This window comes from Cervus elaphus, chromosome 12 (genome assembly GCF_910594005.1).
Source record: "Cervus elaphus chromosome 12, mCerEla1.1, whole genome shotgun sequence".
NCBI lineage: Eukaryota > Metazoa > Chordata > Mammalia > Artiodactyla > Cervidae > Cervus > Cervus elaphus.
The window spans coordinates 63,602,044-63,620,497 of NC_057826.1; the positions used below are offsets into that span (position 1 = coordinate 63,602,044).

The 18,454-nt window shown below is 37.7% G+C and overlaps 1 protein-coding gene across 13 annotated transcripts in view; it reads right to left on the reverse strand.

The window, feature by feature from the left end:
• Positions 1-18,454, reverse strand: part of MGA (MAX dimerization protein MGA) — a 145,435-nt gene that overhangs the window by 25,762 nt on the left and 101,219 nt on the right. For 11 of the 13 annotated variants that reach the window (XM_043919164.1, XM_043919153.1, XM_043919154.1 and 8 more), the window contains 4 exons: positions 4,602-4,828; positions 3,257-3,433; positions 2,584-2,656; positions 567-1,084 (listed from right to left, as the gene is read on the reverse strand). In XM_043919164.1, the coding sequence (XP_043775099.1) occupies positions 567-1,084; positions 2,584-2,656; positions 3,257-3,433; positions 4,602-4,828 (995 nt within the window). The remainder of the gene's footprint in view (positions 1-566; positions 1,085-2,583; positions 2,657-3,256; positions 3,434-4,601; positions 4,829-18,454) is intronic. The other 2 variants (XM_043919160.1, XM_043919159.1) reach the window with 1 other exon arrangement.

Consider the following 18,454-nt stretch of genomic DNA (forward strand, 5'->3'; position numbering starts at 1 on the left):
TAAATAGCAAGGATATAGATATTTGCCCTATAACAAAGATTAGACTGGCAAGAACTCTATGAATCAAATAAAGATAAAACATGTAAACTGTGGCTTGATTTTTTTAAAATTTATGTATTTGAATAACATCTTCCTAAATTTAAATTTTCTCCCAAGTTTTCAAACATATACTGCTTATCTTAAAAATTAATTTCACTTCATTTTATTTTAAAAGTTATCTGCTAATAATACTCCCAAGAACTAGACTGAATCCCTTACTATTCTTGCTTGACTGTCAAAATATCACTATAGCCTAGGTAGAACAGCTTAAGGGCAACTTTCTAGGAAGGCTAGAAAGAAAACTATAAGCTAATACAGGGCTCTACCTTTCCGTTTGTAAATGTGCCAAAAATTCACCATAGATATGCATCTAACCTAGGCCTATTACAAAAAGAGATGACGATTTTGTCACCCAGTTCCCAGGGAATGCAAAGATAAATAATGTAAGGCCCACAACAGGCTCTGAAAAATCAAGGTGGTACCTAAGTATAAAAAAGTGCTACGTCCAGATTAAAGATAATTCTCACCTGGATAAGCCCAGATGTGCTTGAACTGGGTTTACGTTTATAGGCCACAAGCTTCCCTGCAGGAGAAAGCCCTGCATAAAAGGGCAGACCTTTGCCTCCATGTAATCTCTCCCTCACTGAATCCAGGGCATCTGTCTGCACGGGAGAGACATCATCCATTTTCCCAGGGGATAATGGACCGTCAGGAGTCTCTGATCCAGATTTCTCAGCCATATCATCTTGATCTTGACATGATGGCATAGAGATTTTCACACGAGAAGAATAAACAGGAGGATTCTTTTCACCCCGGCTCTTTCGCTGAGAAGCCAACTCAATGATGAAGCTGCCCACCTTAAGTGACTGTGGCATGTTGCTATTGATGTGCTGGGATAAGATGCTCAAAATCTTGTTCCGATCCTCCTCCCAGTTGCAGTCTGAGATGATCTCGATCAGTTTGGTGGGACCACCAGGTGACCTCTGATGCACATAGGAGGTAGAAGCTGATTCCCCTTCATTGCAGGAAGACTTCCAGCTCTTTTCTGATAAGAAATTGAAAGATATTTCTGTATTATAGCATTTTGTACTGAACTTTCAAAGATTTTCATTTTTCCTGAGTTCTCAGAAAAGTGCCAGGGGCATAGATATTCAACAGTTGCCCAGTATCCCATTCCCAGGGACTTTCAATCGTAAATTGACACAATTTGGGAGTTTTCCATGAAAAACAGAAAAAGATTCCAGAAAATCAGACTATAATAGTCTTCACTATTCTACTCACTGGGCTCTCTTAATAAAAGTGAATCCCTCTTGAGACTGCTCTAAAAAGCCATTAACTATTACGTAAGAAGGTACTATCTTGCAAACAAAGTATATAACCAGGGTTAGGCTTACTTAGTATAGTGTACTCGCTATCCACATAAGCAAAGCAAAGATACTTGCAAGATGCTTTATAATATGTGAGGAGTAGGGTACTTCCCTGGTGGTCCAGTAGTTAAGAACCTGCCTTGCAATGGGGGCTATGCAGGTTCAATCCCTGGCTGGGGAACTAAGATCTCACATGCTACTGGCAACTAAGAAGTCATGCCTGCCTTGAATAAGACTGGTTGCAGTGATATAAATTTAAAAAAAAAAAAAAAAATATATATATATATATGTGAGGGGTAGAGTCAATCGTAAAAAAAACAGCAAGAAAGATCATGTTTTTGTTGGGGAAAAAAACCCTACACTCTACACCTCTAGTTTCCACTGCAAATATTTCTGAACTACTTCTGTGCCTCTGGATATGATTGTTCCACTTCTATATTTGATGCAAGACCACTCAACTCAAGTATATTTACATTCATGGCAACACATTAACTAAATATACATTTCACTAGCTAGATTTCTATAGCAGGATCTCCCAACCAATGTGCTACAGTTATCGATACATCAGGATAGCCATCCCCTCAGCCTTCAGGGTGATCATGCTAACAGGCACCCCCTCCACTTGCCTCAATGTGCTAGCAACGTTATCATTTTTGTATGTTTATCATGCCATAAAAAGTTTAGGAAACACTGCTGCTTAAATGTCTGATGTCTTAAGAAGCAAAATCAAAAACAAATAGTTAATCCCTAGACACTACCTTAATCATACTAATTCTAGCAGTAACTAAATCTAGATAAATCAGTGATACTCCTTCCTTTCTCCCTCTGTATTCTCCAACTGCAGCAACTATTGAGAATCTCAGGTAAAATTTCAGTTAACTAATGATGTCAATATTGCTGAGGTTTGTAAAGAAGTTTTAAAAAAAATCACCGACCTCATCCTAAATGTTTCTTACAACATACCATACCACAAATACCAACAAATTGTATTTCTTAAAACAGGAGTGATAAACACAGCAAATAACTGGGGAAAAACTTACCTACAGTCTCTATTTTTACCAAAACTAGAAACAAGGTAGGTAGACATGCTCTGGGGGTTCCCCCCCATTATTAGTATAATCCAGATCTATATATTAATAATTACTATTGAATGATAAGTCATAGTTTTCATTCTGACCTTGTGATTTATCAGAATCATCCTCCAGGTCACAAGTGAGTGGTTTCAAAGGCTGCTGTTCAGAAGCTGGCTCCTGACAAAAAGAACACCACAAATACTTCAATTCAACATATATTTAATATCAAGAGACTAGGACATAAGAATTAAATCTCTCAAGAAAGCCTAAACTAATATAAAAATTAAAGTACTCAAAGGACATCTTGACATCAACATGCACAGCTGCATTACCACCACACTATACAACCATAAAAACAAGTAGTCTTGCTGTTTAACGTCTGTGACTGAGTTACCAAGAAAACAATTAACATTGCATTTATAGTGTAATTCTAATAAAGAAGGAAAAATATTTGCTGTTTAATGAAACAAGTTTCAACTATTTAGAAAATTCACCAATGCAGAAAGATGCAAATCCTAATAAACCACATTATTAAAACCAACAATGTTTAAATTTTCAAAACTACTCCAACATCAGAAAGAGTAATGCTTTTAAAATGACCTTAAGGGAATATGCTCTAGAACAGGTATGCAGAGAAACATAAATTGATATGCACATTATGTAAACCTTCTCTGCCCCTAAAGAATTACTTCATACTATTCCAACAGTAACAAATTCTAATACTAGCAATAAGGAATTGGAAGTTAAAAAGAGAAATCTATGCCATAAGGAATTCACCTTTACACTACAGTTCTCATGACTAGAATGACATGAGTCCTGCTGCTGAAATGATGGGGATGGTGATGGTGATGGTTCTCTCTCTTCCTCTTTTTTTCGTTCATACACTCGAACTCGGGCACAAGTCATCATACTTTCAAAGTACAAGTAGACTGGATCCTTGTCTTCTTCCCGAATCTGTAAGTTTCATACAACAAAACATTCCAAATATTGGGGGGAAAAGTCTCCAGGATTCCAAAAGGAAAAGGATGTAATCTTTGCTTTTATTACAACACTTAAAAATTTTTAATGCAAACTTTAAATAGTACAATTACGGTTTGTATGTGCTGCCTCTTGGGGCAGTCAGAAAGGATCTGTTTCTCTTTCAAGAAAATTCAGCAGACCACAGCAGTGCTTCTCAAATTATCTGCAGTGAAGGATAAATTTCTTAATTACCTGTCACACACAGATATTTTTGGAAAAGACAGTAAAATAAATTACTAGGAAAACAAAGATCAAGTTTTTCAGTATTAGATTTAATAGATTAAAATTCCTCTATCAACTTGTGGCACAGATTTACTAATAATCAGAGCTGCTTAAACTATTAACACAAGAGAAGCATCAGATCTTCTACCTATGGTCTTCACCTGGTCATGCAACTATTATTTTAAACCTTGAACTTTATTGTATATAAAGACAATTTGCTTTAAAAAGAACAGTTACTCTTTAAAGTTTCTTCCTAATACTTTTCTGATGGTGTGTACTACATCTCAATCACTCAATATTCTATACTACAGGAGTAACAGAACATTTAGAAGACTTTTGCCAAGTCATTTTTTTAAAGCCAATTTGATATGATCCTCCTAAAGAGAGATTTAGCTATCTTTAAGAATTATAGTAATTCTGCACAGGTCCATGTACAGCTTTTCTTCAGTAGTAAATACTATAGTACTATACGATCCTCAGTTGGTTGAGTCCACACATGCAGAACCACAGGCACAAAGAGCTATCTGTAACATTACACGCGGACTTTCGACTGCACAAAGGGTCTACACTCCAAACCCTCCCTGTTGTTCAAGGGTCAATCATACTACTATTCACTCTACTTTTATGACATTTTAAAAATTAATTTATTTTTTATTGAAGGATATTGCTTTACAGAATTTTGCTGTTTTCTGTCAACTTTTATGACACTTTTTAAATGCCATCAATTAAACTGACTAAATCAGAAAAGGGAGATGGCTTGCAGACATATTACCTGAAAGCACCATGATTCACAAAATACAAACCAAAAATCTGGTTGAAACCCATTACCTTTACAAATGATTTTTATAACTTTCAATAAAAGATGTAACTCCAAGCTTACCACAGGATTGGGTTTGGGAGTATATGCCCTCGCAGGTTTAATTCCAGTGAGCAGTTTGCCCTTCACAGTAGTAGATGAAACTTCTGGCTGAGGCAACAACAAAGGTCTCATAGGCTCAATGACAGAAGGCGTTGGGATGTACACTGGCTCTGGGTCTACTTCACCTTCTACTTTCACCCAGAGTGGGTAATGTCGGACAGGCTGCTCAGGTTCTGTTTCACAGATAGCTTAACAAAAAGAAGGGTAAGACAAAAGTTCACTGAGGCATTGTCAAAACAAAATATTCGCCCTCATACAAAGCATTAACTCATTAAAATAATCAAACAGATAAGATACCCCCTAAGAAACCTTTAGTTGGCCCTCATGAACCTTAATTAATTTATCTATTAACCCAAGTATTTATTGAATACCTATTATAAATCAGACACTGTTTTAGATCCTAGAGTAAAAACGGCTATGACTAAAACAAAGTTCTTGCCTTCACAGAGTTTATAATCCACAGGAGAAAACAATCTAATAAACATATAGTATCAAGTAATAAGAACAACATAGAAAAATACAGATGGATAAATATAGGAGTTAAGAGGAGATGCTATTATAATTAACATGATCAGAAGAGGCTTCTTCTATTATCCTGGAAAGATAATCATTCTGTACTATCCTTTTTAATTTTACAACTAACAAGTACTTTTTGAACCTTACTATCTACAGATTCTAAGCACTTACTATGTTTTAATTCATGTAACTGTAACAATAGTCCTTGAGATATTATTATTCCCATTTGGTTCCAAACAGGGAAAGGAGTATGTCACAGTTGTATATTGTCACCCTGCTTATTTAACTATATGCAGAGTACATTATGAGAAACGCTGGGCTGGATGAAGCACAAGCTGGAATCAAGACTGCCGGGAGAAATAGCAATAACCTCAGATATGCAGATGACACCACCCTTATGGCAGAAAGTGAAGAACTAAAGAGCCTCTTGATCAAAGTGAAAGAGGACAGTGAAAAAGTTGGCTTAAAACTCAACATTCAGAAAACTAAGATCATGCATCTGGTCCCATCACTGCATGGCAAATAGATGGGGAAACAGTGACGGACTTTATTTTCTTGAGCTCCAAAATCACTGCAGATGGTGACTGCAACCATGAAATTAAAAGACTCTTGCTCCTTGGAAGAAAAGCTATGACAAACCTAGGCAGCGTATCAAAAAGCAGAAACATTACTTTGCCAACAAAGGTCCATCTAGTCAAAGATATGGTTTTCCCAGTAGTCATGTATGGATGTGAGAGTTAGACTACAAAGAAAGCTGAGCACCGAAGAATTGATGCTTTTGAACTGTGGTGCTGGAGAAGACTCCTCGGAGTCCCTTGGACACCAAGGAGATCCAACCAGTCCATCCTAAAGGAAATCAGTCCTGAATAGTCACTGGAAGGACTGATGCTGAAGCTGAAACTCCAACCCTTTGGCCACCTCATGCGAAGAACTCACTCATTTGTAAAGACCCTGATGCTGGAAAGACTGAAGGCGGAAGAAGGGGACGACAGAGGATGAGATGGTTGGATGGCATCAACGACTCAATGGACCCGAGTTTGAGTAAACTGTGGGAGCTGGTGATGGACAGGGAGGCCTGGCGTGCTGCAGTCCATGGGGTCGCAAACAGTCTGACATGACTAAGCAACTGAACTGATACTTTGCAAAAGCTGAGGTTCAGGGAAGTCCAATAAAAAGAGGCAGAACCTGGATCAAACCCAGTCAGTCTGGGTCCACAGCTGTTACTGTTGCCTTCTGATGACAACTTCTATTCAGAAGATAGCCTGAACTCAGCACAGAAGCAAAAATCCATCAACCGGAAAGCAATGAAACCTGACTAAGATGAAATCATACCATCAACAAGTTCTACACAAAGGAAAACATGCACTGATTCTTAACCAAATTAAATGGAGGATCTAGGTTAACAGGCTTCTTTTTCAAAAGCAAATTGCCTATTCCCATCAATAAGACAAGAGAAGCAAACACTGTGTTTTGCATTTCAATGATCAGTGCTCAGAGAGTATAGCTCTAAACCAAAGACCCACAATCTTTGCCTAAAATCACATAAATGGAGCAACTAACACTTAATCTTGCATAATAAAGCAGTATCCAAACTGCTACCTGATCTCATAAGAAGTCCATTTGCTCTGAACACTAAGACCCCACTACTGATGAATAATTTTGTCTAAAGTCTCCTAAGGCTAACATCATACGGAGTGTAACTATAAAATACTGAATAAAGGCTTAAAGATTAAAATACCAAGGGAGAAAAAACCTTCTGAGCTAGAATGTGATTGAGTTAATTCATTAGCTACTTAGCAGCCTCTGTTATCCAACTTTTATAACTTAGCTTATTATTACATGATTCACAAAGGCTGTTAAGACCCCAGTATTCATTCAGGTATTCAAGACCCCAGTGAACATTCGTATATATCAGACTTTGTAGACATAGTAATGAACAAAACTGATCAAAAAATCTTGCTTTCATGGAGGTTATATTTAAGTTGTAGAGGAAAGAGGGTAAGACAGTCAATAAACAGGGAAAATAATGCAAATATGTTGGATTTTCAAGTGCTTATAAGAAAAAACCAAGCAGAGAGAAGTACTGGTAAACTGTTTAGTGAGTATGTATGAGTATATATTTTAAGGGGGGTGGCTGCAATTTTTAAAAGGGTAACCAGGGTGCCCTTACAAAGAAGGTGGTGTATACAGAGCCTCTACCACTCATTTAGTTAAAGCTTTGTTGTCTAGTTCTATGAATTATTTCACACATATTAATTTTACTAGATAAATAAAAGGCTTCAGGTCAAGCAATACTGCCTTACCTCTTTCAATCATCTTTTAAGGACTTTCTAAGCCTCCATAAACTAAGGATTTACTGAGAACTCTTTTCATCTTTTTTCTTTTGAAAATAATAGCTCATAACTTCACAATACTTCAGAAGAAAACCCCTTAAAATCTCTAAACATATTAATTCCTCACAGAGATCAAAAACAACTCTCAATTTTCAATTGTGGATAAAACAGAAATCGTGCCTCCAGTAAATAGGAGAGTTCACAAAATCTATTGAATTGAGTTCTGTTGAGGGCAGTGTTAATATTGGAATGACAGCAACTAGGGTAAGCATTAAAAATTAAGACTACCATTGGCAGAGACTACACCTGAAACCATGAAAATGGACAGACTCCACACAAGAACCTAAACAACAGTCCACTTCCTCACAATCCTCGACCCCGCTGTCCACTTGACTCCTTTACACAGTCTGGACTCTAAGACTGAATACTTCTCTTTCCCCCCTCACAGTACACTTGAGATACTCCTACCTTTCATCCGAAACCCAGATAAAGGAAGCTAGCAAAGGCACAATGAGGGCAGAGCCAGAGTAGCATATACTCACAGAAGCCAAGAACAGAAACCTGTTTCAAGAAAATAGTAATATCCCCTTGTTTCTATTCAAATGCCTTCTAATACACACCATCTTCCCAAGGTTCCGTAGCATTATCATTTTGCCTTCTGAGTTCTCAAAAAGCCTTTTGTTCATGATACTTAAAACATGGCACTTTTGTTATTGTGGCACTTAAAATTATCATAAATATATATCTACATGTTTACCTGTTCATAAATTGACAGTAACTTCTTCCAGACGGACTTAGTTTTAACTGTCTATATCTTAACTCCTCTCACTCCAGCAGTGCCCAGAGTATTTGCTCCATGAATGAAGTGCTGGGCATGTAAGTCCCAGAAAACTGCTATGCTAACCATCAGCATACTATATTCATCTCCCTCCCATTCTGAAGGCATTTTAAACCTCTTTATTGTGAAATATAATACCCATATGTACAGAAACAATGTATATATAACTTAATATCAATACATATTAACAAATATACAACCATGTAAACTCTATAAATGTTAAGAAATGAAATATTGCCATAAACCCCAGAAGCCTTTGCATGCCTTTCTCAATCATAATCCCTTCCTACAAGCAACTCGCTTAAATTATTACCCACCTCTCTGCATTCCTTTTTAACACCAAACATCACCACTAAACATCACAGTTTAATTTTGTCTACTTTTGAAATTAATTACAGAGATGTGTTCCCTGCCTAGCCCTTTTCCTTCTCACTCAACATTTTTGTAAAATATATCTATATGCTACACATAAATCATTTATTTTTACTGTGGTATATACTATCCACTGATTATTCATACTATTATTTATTCATTCTAATGCTATCAGATATCTGGGTTTGTTTTCAGGTTTTAGTTACTGTGAGTCATTGTGCCAAAACACTGTTGTAGAATGCAGTTCTGCTGGTTACTTTGGAGTCAAACTACTAGACTAAGGGCACATGAATCACCAATCCCAGTAGAAACTGTCAAACTACTTTCCAAAGTGCTTATATCAATTTACATTCCCACTAACAGTACATCAAAGCTCCCATTTATTAAGAGCTGATATCATCAGAGAATTTTAATTATAACCATTTTTGCAGGCATGCAGTAGAATTTTGCTGTGGATGTAGTTTGCATTTCCAATTATAAATAAGATGGTCAACATCCCTCCTCAAGTGCCTCTAAAAGACTTGCCCCCACTTTAAAAAAAATATTTACATTTATTTGGCCATGCTGAATCTTAGTTGTGGCATGCAGGATCTTTAGTTACAGGATGAGAACTCTATAGTTGCTGCATGTGAAATCTCAGTTGTGGAATGCGGGATCTAGTTACCCAACCAGTGATCGAACCCAGGTCCCAAGCATAGTCTTAGCCTCTGGGCCACCAGAGAAGTCCCAGACTTGCCCTTTTTTAACGGGACCGTTTAATTCTGATTAATCTGTACCAATTATCTCTATATATTCTGGATACAAGTCCCTAAATATTCCAAGTATCTATTTTCTCACTGCAGCTTACATTTTCACTTGCTTAATATCTTTAAGACCTGAGTTTCTCATTTTTAACTCATCATATGTATTGACTTGGCCAAGAAGTTTGTTTGGATTTTTCTGTAAGATATTATGGAAAAATCTGAATTAACATTTTGGCCAACCCAAAAAGGACTGATATTTTCTTCTGTCACACTTAAGACCCCTTCTACTAATATGAGATCATACACACACACACATACTTTTTTAAACATTATCTTCTGAAAGTTGTGTTGGTTAGCTTTGACAATTGGGTCTGTAATCTATGTAGAAATTATTTCTATGGATAGTGTGAGGAATAAAGTTTCATATATTCCCCATATGAATATTCAATGATTCCACCAACATTTACTGAAGAGATCATCCTTTTCCTTACTCTTCTGCCAATTTTGTCAATCAACTGTTCATGTGTTTGAGTCTAGTGCGGCCTCTCTATTTTGTCTACTGGTCTATTTATTCAGTTGATACTCAAGCCAGAAGCATCTTTTTTTTGTTGTTGGCCACATCACATGGCACATGGGATCCTAGTTCCCCAACCAGAGATCAAACCCTCGCCTCCTGTACTGGAAGTATGAAGTTTTTAACCACTGGACTGCCAAGGAAGTCCCCATCCCATCTTAAAATGAGAGTTCTGTAACTTTTGACATTCAGCAAGCAAGACTTACGGCCTTGTTCTAGACTGCCCTGGCTATCTCTAGGTGCATTTTCATATAAATTTTGGAATCAGCTTTTCAAGTTTCACATAAAAAGTTGTCACAATTTTGATTAGGATCGCAATGATTAGAACTGCAATGAAATTACAGATGAAAAAGAGAAGAAACACCATTACAATATTCAGTTTTGCTTGCTAGGAGTCTTTTGGGTTTTGGGTTGTTGTTGTTGTTTAAGAATGGATCCTGAGGAGTTTCTGGGGAGATGATGGAGTAGGCAGCACCAGGATATATGACTCTAGATGTGAACAATAACTGTACTGGCAGAATCTGATATATTTTGAAACTCTGAAGAATTGCACCTTTCAGGGGAGGACTGAGACAGTAAACTTTCATCGGGTTCAATTACAGTTCTCGGCACAATACCAGCTGCTCATTCCTCATCACCTGGTCACCTGGCAAGCAGCTGTGCACGTGTTCCTGGAGCAGCTTACAACACAGTGGGAGCCAGGGTGGGCAGAAAGAACCTTGCCCTCTAAATATCAGGGATCTCTGCTCTGACTGCTGCTTCTGGCCATGGAGGTGCAAAGAGGCAGGAAGCCACTGCTGTTGAAGCTACCCACTTGGTGCAAGGCCTCATCCCTCTGTCTTAGGTAACTTTGAGGGGATTTAAAAGGACAGCACCCTTTCCTCTCTTCACTTTTCACTCATCCCCCTTTACAGGAGACAGACACTAAAGACTAGAACACTTGGGGGGAAAAAAACCCTGCATATACAAGGAAAATTAGAAAGGGACTATGCATGCCTAGGGATTCCCTCATAGCTCAGCTGGTAAAGAATCTGCCTGCAATGCAGGAGACCCTGGTGTGATTCCTGTTCAGGAAGCTGCCCTAGGAAAGGGATAGGCTACCCACTCCAGTATTCTTGGGTTTCCCAGGCGGCTCAGACACTTGGGTTCGATCCCTGGGTTGGGAAGATCCCCAAGAGGAGGGCATGGCAACCCACTCCAGTATTCTTGCCTAGAGAATCCCCATGGACAGAGGAGCCTGGAGGGACAGAGGTCCCTGGGGTTGCAAAGAGTCAAACACAACTGAGCGACTAAGCACACACATGAATGCCTAAGGAAAGGCTCAGAGAAGACCTGAGAACACACCAAGGCTGATTCTTGACATAAAGACAGCCTACAAGAATGAAAAAAGCAAAAACAGTAACAACAAAAAAATCTGAAGAAGGAAAAGACTCTGATTTCCAGAATTAGCACATTATTAGATTCAAATGTCCAGTGTTCCACAAAACATTACAAAGCATACAAAAAAAAAGTATGGCCCATTTGAAAGAAAAAAAATAAATCAACCATCCCTGAAAAAGACCAAAAGACAGATATACCGAAGACTTTAAAAGAACTGCCTTAAAGATACTTAAAAAAAAATCAAGGAAGATGTGGAGAAAGTCAAGAAAATAACGTGTGAGAAAGATGGAAATACTGATAAAGAGACACAAAACCTGAAAATAAACCAAAAAGCAATCCTGGAGCTAAAAAGCACAGTAACTAAAATGAAAAATTAACTACAGGGACCCAAAGGCAGATTCAAACAGGCAAAAGAAAGAATTAGTGAATTTGAAGATAGCACCACGGGAATCATGGAGTCTAAGGAACAGGAATAAAAGAGATTAAAGACAAGTGAACAGACGAGATCGGGCGCGTTCAGGGTGGTATGGCCGTGCTCGGGCCTGGTGCACTGGGAAGACCCAGAGGAATCGGGTGGAGAGGGAGGTGGGAGGGGGGATCGGGATGGGGAATACGTGTGGGTCTATGGCTGATTCATATCAATGTATGACCAAAAATAAATAAATAAATAAATAAAAATTAAAAAAATAATAATAATAAAATAAAATAAAAAAAAAAAAAGACAAGTGAACAGAACCTAAGGACCTGGGTGATACCATCAAGTAGACAAGTACAAGCATCACAGGCATTCTAGAGGGAGAAGAGAAAAAGAAATGGGCAGAGAGAATCTCTGAAAAAATAACAGCTGAAAACTTTCAAATTGCAAGGAAAGACAAGAATATAAACATCCAGAAAGCTCAACAAATTCCAAGTAAGATGAACTCAGAGACCCACAGTGAGACACATTATAATCAAACTTTCAAAAGAGAAAGACAAAGAATCTTGAAAGCAGAAAGAGAAGCAAATCATCACTTACAAGACATCCTCAATAAAATGAGTAGATGACTCATCAGAAACTCTGGAAGCCACCAGACAGTGATCCTATCTATCCAAAGTGTTAAAAGAAAAATACTATCAACCAAGAAACCTAAATGTAGCAAAATTGTTCTTCCAGAGAGAAAGAGAGAGAATTTAGTATTATAACAATAGTCTGCAACTGTAATCTTCATTTTCTATAGAATTTGAGAGACTAATACACATTTAAAGGGAAAAATCATTAGTATGAAAGTTAGTATTACTGTTATTTTTAGTTTATAACTCTAAATTTTATCTTCTACATAACTTAAGAAATTAACGCATTTTAAAAATCATTTGATTCTGAATACACAATGTGTAAATATGTAACACTGTGACATTAGCAATCAAAAGGTATGGAAGTATAACTATAAAGGAGGAGAGGTTTTTAATGTCAGTCAGGTTAACTTGGTATAAATTTAGAGAGCTATACCTTCAGGATGGTAAATGTAACCCCTATGGTAACCAAAAAAAAAAAAGCTACACAAAACACACAAAGGGAAATGAGAAAAAAATTTAAACATTTCACAACAAAATACCAACTAAAAACAAATAACACAGTAATGCAGGAACCGAGGAACCAAAGAGTTACCAAGTATACAGAAAAGGAACAGCACAATGACAGAAGATCCTTCTTATTGATAACTATTTTAAATATAGATTAAAATCTCCATCAAAAGAAAGACTGGCAGAATTGATTTAAAAAAAACAAAATACAAAAAACCATGATCTATTTATATCCTGTCACCAAGAGACTCATTTGAAATCCAAAGGCACAAACAGGCTGAAAGTGACAGAAAATGATAATCCATGCAAACAGTAACCAAAAAAGAACAGGGATGGCTATACTAAGATCAAAGTAAACATCAAATCAAAAAACAGACAAAGAAGGATGTGTGTGTGTTCGTCACTCAGTCATGTCTAACTCTTTGCAACCCCAGAGACTGTAGCCCAGTAGGTTTCTCTGTCCATGGAATTCTCCAGGCAAGCATACTGGAGTGGGAAGCCCATTCCCTTCTTCCTGACCCAGGGATCAAACCTGGGTCTCCTGCATTGCAGGCAGATTCTTTACCATCTGAGCCACCAGGGAAGCCCAAGGAAGAAGGATGTCATATACTAATAAAATGTTCAACACATCCAGAAGAAATAACTTTTACAAACATTCATACACCTAATGACAGACCATCAAAATACATGAAGCAAAAACTGACAAAATTGTCGTGCATGGCATTTTCTTCCATCATAAGGCTGTTTTGCCTACATTGAATGCCCGCAGTTTAGTGTAGCAGTCATTGTTATATGTGACATAGATCTTCTGAATAACTTGCTGCAGCTTCTATACCAGTACTTGCTGCTTCTCCGTGCATTTATTTATATGTCATAGAGATAGTTTCTTTCCATAAACCTTAAGAACCAAACACAGCTAGCTTCAAACTTTTCACCCTCTCTCAGAAGACTTCACAGAATTCAAGACAATTATGGGCTTTTAGCTTAGGAGAATGTTGTGACTGGTATGATACTCTATTCAAACCACTTAAACTTTCTCAGTGTCAGCAATAAGACTGTTTTGCTTTTTTATCATTCATATGTTCACTGGAGTAGCACTTTTAGTTTCCTTCAAGAACTTTTTCTTTGCATTTACAACTTGGCTAACTGGTGCAAGATGGTGCTTTCAGCCCATCTCAGCTTTTGACATGCCTTCCTTACTAAGCTTAATCACTTCTAGCTATGATTTAAAATGAGAGATGTAAGACCATTCCTTTCACTTGAAAACTTAAGAGACCACTGCAGGGTTATCAATTGGCCTAATTCCATTATTGTTGTCTCAGGAAACAGGGAGGTTCAAGCAGAGGGAAAGAGATGGGAAATAGTAGCTAGAGTAGTCAGAATACACACAACATTCATTAAGTTTGCCATCTTGTATTGGTGCAATTCATACAGGTGTACTAATAATGAAAAAATCTGAAATATGTTGAGAATTACCAAAATATGACAGAGAGACATGAAAGGAGCAAACGTTGCTAGAAAAATGGCGCCAACAGACTTGCCGGACAGAGACTGCCACAACCTTCAATTTATAAAAACTGCGATATATTCAAATTACAATAAAATGAGGTATGCTTTTGAGTGTCTTTGTTTATCCCAATTACATCAGCTTTACAGTAAGCCTTAAAATCAGGTAGTGTAAGTCTACCAACTACGTCCTTGTTTATCAAAGGACTACTATTAAGTCCTTTATTTTCCATATAAATTTTAGAAACAACTCACCAATTTCTACCAAAAGAAGGCTATTGAGGCTTTGACTGGAACAGAGTCAAATCTATAAATCAGTCTGAGGAAAACTGTATCTTACCAAGAGTATTCTGATGCATTAAAACTGTGTACCTCTCCATTTACTTAGGTGGCACAGTGGTAAATAATCCATCTGCCAATGCAAGAGACGCAAGAGACACGGGTTTGATCCCTGGGTTGGGAAGATCCCCTGGAGAAAGAACATGGCAACCCACTCCAGCATTCTTGCCTGGAGAATCCCACGGACAGAGGAACCTGGCAGGCCACACAGTCACAGGCTTGCAAAGAGTCAGACATGACTGAACTGACTTAGCACACTTGCATGCACTCAGCACTTTTTAGTATAAAGGACATTATTTTTTGCAACTTCAGATTTATCCATAAGCATTTCGTTTCTTTGTATACTATTTTAAATGGTATTTTTAACTTCAATTTCAAGTTGTTCACTGGCATATATACAAATACACTGCATCTTGATATTGTTGTATGCTGTAACCTCACTAAACTAACTTACAGTTCTAGTAGTTTTGTAGATTTCCTAGAATTTCCCTATCTATGAAAAAGCCAATTTTATTTCTTCTTTTCAACCTGGATGCATTTTCTTTTTCATGACTTAATGGCTGGCTAGGCGGTATGACGTTAAACAGACATGATGAAAGAGGACAATCTTCTTCATTCCTAATCTCTGGGAGAAAGTACTCAGCCTTGAACCAAAATTAGTACACTGGCTCCAAAGTCTTTTTGTTTTGTTTTGTTCATTTATTTTTATTACTTGGAGGCTAATTACTTTACAATATTGTAGTGGTTTTTGCCATACATTAACATGAATCAGCCATGGATTTACATGTGTTCCCCATCCCGATCCCCCCCTCCCACCTCCCTCTCTATCCCATCCCTCTGGGTCTTCCCAGTGCACCAGCCCCGAGCACTTGTCTCATGCATCCAATCTGGGCTGGTGATCTGTTTCACTCTTGATAGTATACTTGTTTCAGTGCTATATAGATGCTTCTTATCAGGTTGAGGAAGTTTCTTTCCATTGCTAGCATGCTTAAGGACTTTCACCAGAAATGGATTTTCTCAATTTTTCAAAATATCTATTGAAATCATATTTTATATATATAAAGTGCTATAAAAAAGAAAAAGTTTGCTATGGTAATGGTGAACTACAGTAATTATTTTCAGATTTTTAAATCAACCCTGCAGACCTGGGATAAATCCCACTAGGCCATGACATATCTAACCTTAAAATATACATAGATGTGACTTGCTAAATTTTTATTTATAATTTTTATATATGTTCATAACTGGTTTGAGTATTAGGGTAACACTGGTCTCACAGAATGAAACCATTTTATGGATTGTTTGTAGAGACTGGATATTACTTCTTCCTTAAACAGTTTTGCAGATGTCACCATGAAGACATCTGGAACTCGTGCCACTGTGGGAGTTTTCATTACAAGTTCACAGGTATAGGGCCAAGCAATTACTTCTTCTTCAGTGAGTCTGGCAGCTTTGCAGTCTTTCAAAAAAACTTTTTCATTTCATCTAAGTTGTCCAATTTATTGATATAAAGTTGTTTCTAATATTTCCTTATTATCCCTTGAAAGTCTGTAGTAATGTCACTTCTCATTCCTGATATTGATAATTGGTGTATTCTCCATTTTTCCTAATCAGTTTCCTACAGATATCAATTTTACTGATCTTCTCTTTACATCAAGTTAACTTGCAGGTACACATTTCCAACAAAATCCAAAGCAGGCTGAGAAAGCAGGAGTACCAGATTTTCATCCTTTGTCATGGTACTGCCCCACAGCAGCTCAGTGGTGCTTTTATACTGTCTGCAGTATTTTTAGACAGACAAAAGGGTAAACAGGGGATCAAAGTGAAGGCCAAATTTCAGAATATCTTACACAGTAGAAAAAACACAAAGATTTGGAAAACTTGAGTTCAACTCCCTATTGCTCACTTAACAGCAATGTGACCTTGAGGAACAAGCCACTCAAATGCTTAAGCACTCAATTAGTGTATTTGTAAAATGGAGAAACCTCCTTATCACAAAAAGTTTCAAGATTTAAATAACATAACCCTTATAGAGTGTTCTTCATAAAAACTATCTAATAATGTTAGCATGCACCTAACATTCCAGGTTCCTATGCAATATTGCTCTTTACAGCATCGGACCTTGCTTCTATCACCAGTCACATCCACAACTGGGTATTGTTTCTGCTTTGGCTCCATCCTTCCTTCTTTCTGGAGTTATTTCTCCACTGATCTCCAGTAGCATATTGGACACCTACTGACCTGGGGAGCTCCTCTCTCAGTATCCTATCATTTTGCCTTTTCATACTGTTCATGGGGTTCTAAAGGCAAGAATACTGAAGTGGTTTGCCATTCCCTTCTCCAGTGGACCACATTCTGTCAGACCCCTCCACCATGACCTGTCCGTCTTGGGTGGCCCCACACAGCATGGCTTAGTTTCACTGAGTTAGACAAGACTGGTCCCTGTGTCAAGGTCCATGAATCAAGGCAAATTGGAAGTGGTCAAACAGGAGACAGGAAGAGTCAATGTCAACATTCTGGGAATCAGTGAACTAAAATGGACTGGAATGGGTGAATTTAACTCAGATGACCATTATATCTACTACTGTGTGCAGGAATCCCTTAGAAGAAATGGAGTAGCCATCATGGTCAACAAGAGAGTCCGAAATGCAGTACTTGGATGCAGTCTCAAAAATGACAGAATGATCTGTTCGTTTCCAAGGCAAACCATTCAATATCACGGTAGTCCAAGCCTATGCCCCAACCAGTAACGCTGAAGAAGCTGAAGTTGAACAGTTCTATGAAGACCTACAAGACCTTTTAGAACTAATACCCAAAAAAGATGTCCTTCTCATTATAGGGGACTAGAATGCAAAAGTAGGAAGTCAAGAAACACCTGGAGTAATAGGCAAATTTGGCCTTGGAGTATGGAATGAAGCAGGGCAAAGTCTAATAGAGTTTTGCCAAGAGAACACACTGGTCATAGCAAACACCCTCTTCCAACAACACAAGAGAAGATTCTACACATGGACATCACCAGATGGTCAACACCGAAATCAGATTGATTATGTTCTTTGTAGCCAAAGATGGAGAAGCTCTATACGAAAAACACAACAGGGAGCTTACTGTGGCTCAGATCATGAACTCCTTATTGCCAAATTCAGACTTACACTGAAGAAAGTAGGGAAAACCACTAGACCATTCAGATATGACCTAAATCAAATCCCTCATGACTATATAGTGGAAGTGAGAAATAGATTTAAGGGACTAGATCTGATAGAGTACCTGATGAACTATGGATGGAGGTTCATGACACTGTACAGGAGACAGGGATCAAGACCATCCCCATGGAAAAGAAATGCAATAAGGCAAAATGGTTGTCTGAGGAGGCCTTACAAATAGCTGTGAAAAAAAGACAAGCGAAAAGGAAAGATATTCCTATTTGAATGCAGAGTTCCAAAGAATAGCAAGGAGAGATAAGAAAGCCTTCCTCAGTGATCAATGCAAAGAAATAGAGGAAAACAACAGAATAGGAAAGACTGGAGATCTATTTAAGAAAATTAGAGATACCAAGGGAACATTCGAACAAAGCTAGTGGAGGTGATGGAATTCCAGTTGAGCTATTTCAAATCCTAAAAGATGATGCTATGAAAGTGCTGCATGCAATATGCCAG